At 48.9% G+C, this 5,236-nt stretch overlaps 1 protein-coding gene across 1 annotated transcript in view; it reads right to left on the bottom strand.

Annotated features, from left to right (window-relative positions):
• Positions 1–4,659, bottom strand: part of LOC308149715 (voltage-dependent calcium channel gamma-2 subunit-like) — a gene marked incomplete at both ends in the record, with an annotated part of 66,446 nt that extends 61,787 nt beyond the window's left edge. Inside the window, one exon of the mRNA XM_080522613.1 lies at positions 4,449–4,659. Coding sequence (XP_080378739.1) covers positions 4,449–4,659 — 211 coding nt within the window. The remainder of the gene's footprint in view (positions 1–4,448) is intronic.
• Positions 4,660–5,236: the final 577 nt, after the last annotated feature.

Below are 5,236 nucleotides of genomic sequence, written 5' to 3'. Positions count from 1 at the left end.
CGAGAACTATGTTCCCGGCACCGTGGAGAACGGCAACTGCACAAGACAATCGTCACCGGTATCAGAAATTAAACGCGTATTCGTCATGACACACGCCGCTTACATGTGCTGTTACATGTTACATGTGCTGTTACAGAGCTGTTACATGTTACATGTGCTGTTACAGTGCTGTTACATGTGCTGTTACATGTTACATGTGCTGTTACAGAGCTGTTACATGTTACATGTGCTGTTACATGTGCTGTTACATGTGCTGTTACATGTGCTGTTACATGTGCTGTTACTAGTGCTGTTACATGTGCTGTTACATGTGCTGTTACATGTGCTGTTACATGTGCTGTTACATGTGCTGTTACTAGTGCTGTTACATGTGCTGTTACAGAGCTGTTACATGTGCTGTTACATGTGCTGTTACAGAGCTGTTACATGTGCTGTTACATGTGCCCCCCTGCTGACAGAGCTGACAAAAGAAGGTGCAGTGGATCATCAGAACTGGCAGCACTAATGAAGCTGATAGCTGTTCACCCTATTAGCATAATTAATGTCAACCCGGTAATGCACTCGAAGACATACACACGCACACACGCACACACGTGCACACAAATACACAAACACACACACACACACATTATTCTGTGTCAATATCGTATCTTCAGAAAAAGCTTTTCAAAGATATACTGTCAATGGAGAACAAAGACACTGGGTTGTGCTACTTAACAGACACGTGTCTGTTGGACTGTTAACGTCAGCTGTGTGTTGATTGGCATTGGTGTATAAAGGATACAGAGACAGATGGAAGTCCATACAGAGAGGGTAGAGAGTTAGTGGTACAACAAAAGGTCATTATAGAACCACTGAGATTGAGACTGTCTCCCCCAAACCATCCTCACTACAACAATAATATATATATTATATGACTACCTGACACTACACTGACTGCTACTTGACTTCCTGTACTGTATCATATCTGTATTATATTGCATATTGTATGATATTGCATTTCATCATGTTGTAACCTGTAGGCCTACAGCATTTTGCACTACTGTTTCTACTGCAGAATGACTGGTCCCGTCACTTCATCACTTTATTACCTTATTCTACTTTATTATTACTTACTTTACTTATTTTACTTGATTCTATTATTGTTGATTTTGTACCTTACTGCAATGCCAATGTTGAAGAACCAAAGCTTAATAATTGTACTCTTGTGTACATCTACATTGGACGTAATAAAAGCAATTCTGATTCTGAGATACAAGGCTAGATGCACATTAACATCTATGATATTAGCAAGCTAGCTTCATGACAACAAGTAAGGCTAATAGAGAAATAAGGCTAGACGCAACATACAGCCTGTTGGTATACAGTTAGCTCGATGCTAACTAGGACCAATGGAACCACCGTAGCTGGCTATCGATTCGAGCTAAGACCTGTGGAGATAGCATGCTACATGCTAACGGGCTGAGAGAAGCGTGCGGGTGACAGTTGTAGCCCACAGAGAGAAATTGAATATTGATGTCGAGTTGCACCGCGAGGTTTATGACGGTTGTGGTGGAGAGAGAGAGATGGAGGGGTGGAGAGAGAGAGATGGAGGGGTGGAGAAATCAAGCCAGGGAGAATAGGACAGTGAATAGAATAGCTTGTGAAGGAGAGGCGTAGTTCTATCATGGGAGGATAAATGAACAGTGAGGTCAGTGGGCAATGGAGCTCTGATGGAGGTCACGACTAGAGAGAGAGAGAGAGAGAGGGAGAGAGAGAGAGAGAGAGAGAGAGAGAGAGAGAGAGAGAGAGAGAGAGAGAGAGAAAGAGAGAGAGAGAGAGAGAGAGAGAGAGAAAGAGAGAGAGAGAGAGAGAGAGAGAGAAAGAGAGAGAGATAGAGAGGGAGAGAGAGAGGGAGAGAGAGAGAGAGAGAGTAAGACAGAGAGAGATAGAGAGGGAGAGAGAGAGAAGAGAGGGAAGCAGTATCTGACGTCATAGCTTTGCTATGCTCTGTTGCGAGAGATGCTCAGTCAATCAGATGTCTGAATACGCACACACACACACACACACACACACACACACACACACACACACACACACACACACACACACACATTACGCAAATAAAGAGTAAACGCACACTATGTATTCACACATCAACAAACATACACATCAAACCACTAACCTAACCTAATCCATCATTCCATGCAGGGGTGTCATTGTTGCAGCTCTGTTGGCGGTCATCTGAAACGGGATGGGATGGCTTACACTGATCTCTCTGTCTCTCTAACACACACACGCACACACACATCACACACACACACACACACACACACACACACACACACACACACACACACACACATAAACCAGTGTGTCTCATTACAACTCAGACCACAGTTTCACTGGACCAGCCATCATATCTCCCTCTCTTTCTGCACGGGTCACTCTCTACATTAGTATTCAAATGACTCTGTATCACCCTGGGATCACCCTGGAATCACCCTCGTATCACCACAAATGAAGTCCCACTCCAGATCACCCATGCTTCCTCTGGACATTAATCCCATCCATATTTCCCTGCGAAATACCAGAGATGTCATTTCCGAAATTCCGAGGTCGGCACTGACCCTACGAGAGGTTTGTCTGTGTCCAGCTGTGTGACACTTGGGAGAGAGCACGGCCTTGTGGGAATAAAATGACCCCCAGGCAACTGGGTCAAAGTTAGACATGATCTCTCTGGTATCTCGCCCCGCAGACAGACAGCCAATAACATCAGAGCGTTATGTAACAGGCCGCTCCGCTCGCGCCCACCGACTGGCACTTCCTGTTGCATTTGCTGAGGATCGCTGAGGAACGTTCCGGGCAGAAAAACGTATGAATATTGGGACATCGGCACTAAAATACTGTATGGGGAATTGTTGAAGTGCTGGTTAGGGTATAATGTCCAGTAAAAAAAATGTATGTGAATGACTATTATTGAAAATAGTCTCTGCTATTGTCAAAGTTTAACCAGCGAAAGCGACTCATTCTAAACATCTGAACAGGGCCTGGGCTAAGGAGAACCGGTGTGTGTGTGTGTGTGTGTGTGGGTGGGGGTTAGTGGGCGGGTGTGTCGGTGTGGGTGTGTGTGTGTATTGTTCTCCTGTGATGGTGTATCATGTAGGGAGTGTTAACCAAACCCCCCTGCGTAGAGCAGACCAACTCTCCTCTGAGACAGTTGTTAAAAGACCCAATCTGTATGTAAACTATGGAAGCCCCATCAGGCCAATAAAGGCAGGCCCCTGAACAGCCACCACAGGGGGAGGAAGTGATGTCAGGGGATACCCACAACACACCTGGGTACCAGAAATATTTGATGGGGAAATACTTTCAAAATACTCGGAGCGTTTGCTCCAAGCACAGCTATGTTTTTGAAACGTTTTCAGAGATGATTTGAACCCCAGGTCAGTTGGGTGACACCACATCAGACCACACCACACCACACCACACCACATCACACCACACCACACCACACCACCACACCACACCACACCACATCACACCACACTACACCACACTACACCACACCACACCACACCACACTACACCACACCACCACACTACACCACACCACGGACTGCACTTATATAGCGCCTTTATCCAAAGCGCTTTACAACGGCCTCTCATTCACCGATTCACACACACATTTACACACCAATGGCGGCAAGCTACCATGCAAGGCGCCGGCCCGCTCATTGGGAGCAATTTGGGGTTCAGTGTCTTGCCCAAGGACACTTCGACATGTGGCCAGCCGGGGCTCGAACCGCCGATCTGCCAACCTTCCGATCATTAGACGCCGACTCTACCTCCTGCGCCACAGCCGCGCCCCCTGCGCCACACCACACCACATCAGACCACACCACACCACACACCACCACGTCACATCACACCACACCACACCACACCACACCACACCACACCACACCACACACCACCACGTCACATCACACCACACCACACCACACCACACCACACCACACCACACCACACCACCACACCACACCACATCACATCACATCACACCACACCTCACCACACCAGACCTGGGTACAGACCCAGATGTCATTCCTGGGCTTCCACTATCTGTTTAGACCCATTGACAGCAAAGGCAAACCTCCTTGCCAGGTTTGGACAGGTAAAAACGGTAACTTATCCAGTATTCTCTTGGGGGTTGGGGGGAGGGGGGGGGGGGTGTTTAGTGTTCGGGTTAGGGTTCAGGTTAGGTTTTGGGTAAGGGTTGGGGATCAAGTTAGGGTTCGGGATCGGGTTTGGGTTCAGGTTAGGGTCAGGGTTAAGGTCAGGGTTCAGCTTAGAGTTAGCGTCAGGGTTCTGGTTAGGGTTCAGGATCAGGTTAGGGTCAGGGTTGGGGTTAGGGTTCAGGTTAGGGTCAGGGTCAGGGTTGGGGTATCCGTCGGTCGGTCCCTTACCTTCCAAGCAGCACGTCCTCCACAGCCCAGAGTGGGTCATCACCTCCTCGTTCTTCTTGCTGGTCTCGTTCTCGTTGTTGCTCTTGCTCTTGCACGTGCCGCGCGAGTACAGCCAGTAGTCCGTCCCCACGGCGATGGTCATGAGGCTGAAGGCGGCGAAGGCGCCCACCGTGGTGAGCAGCATCTGAACTCCTCGGTCAAACACGCCCATGTTCCCGCATTCCATGAAAGGGGGGCCCCCTTTCCGCTTGACGTAGAGGAAATAAATCTTCGCACACTTGCGGGACCAGGCCGTGTCGGAAAGCCGGGTGGTGCCGCCGCCGCCGCGGGCTGGAGGAGGGGGGGTGGGGGAGGCCGGGGAGCTCGGGGGATATCGTATGGTTGGTTTTCGGGGGGGGGGGGGGGGGGTCGATAGACAAGGTGAAAAATGCGAGGGGGGAAGGTGTGTGAGAGGTGTGTTTGGCCCTAAGGGAGGTGTCTGGCCAAACAGCAGAGGACTGGTTGGGATTCAAACCAGGAGAGGTTGACAGCTGCTGCTGCTGCTATCATAGAGTCTAGCCATCCAGTAGCATAGGCTGCCCTGTCTTAAAACGTCAGTTTACAACTGCAACATTCGACCAGATCATTAGGTTTTTAGGGTTGCTTTTGTCTGGTCTAGTTGGGTTAAATGATAGGCCTTCTTTAGGCCTTGGGCAAACTCTCCGAAATTCTAGTGATCAATCACCCAGCCAGGGTTTTGTGAATGTCAGATTCGCTGTGAGATAGCATCTCCAACATGTGCCCTTCCA

The sequence above is a fragment of the Nansenia antarctica genome (genome assembly GCF_963989245.1).
Source record: "Nansenia antarctica genome assembly, chromosome: 2".
NCBI classification, from domain to species: Eukaryota; Metazoa; Chordata; class Actinopteri; order Argentiniformes; family Microstomatidae; genus Nansenia; species Nansenia antarctica.
This window is presented reverse-complemented; position numbering and strand designations above follow the sequence as displayed.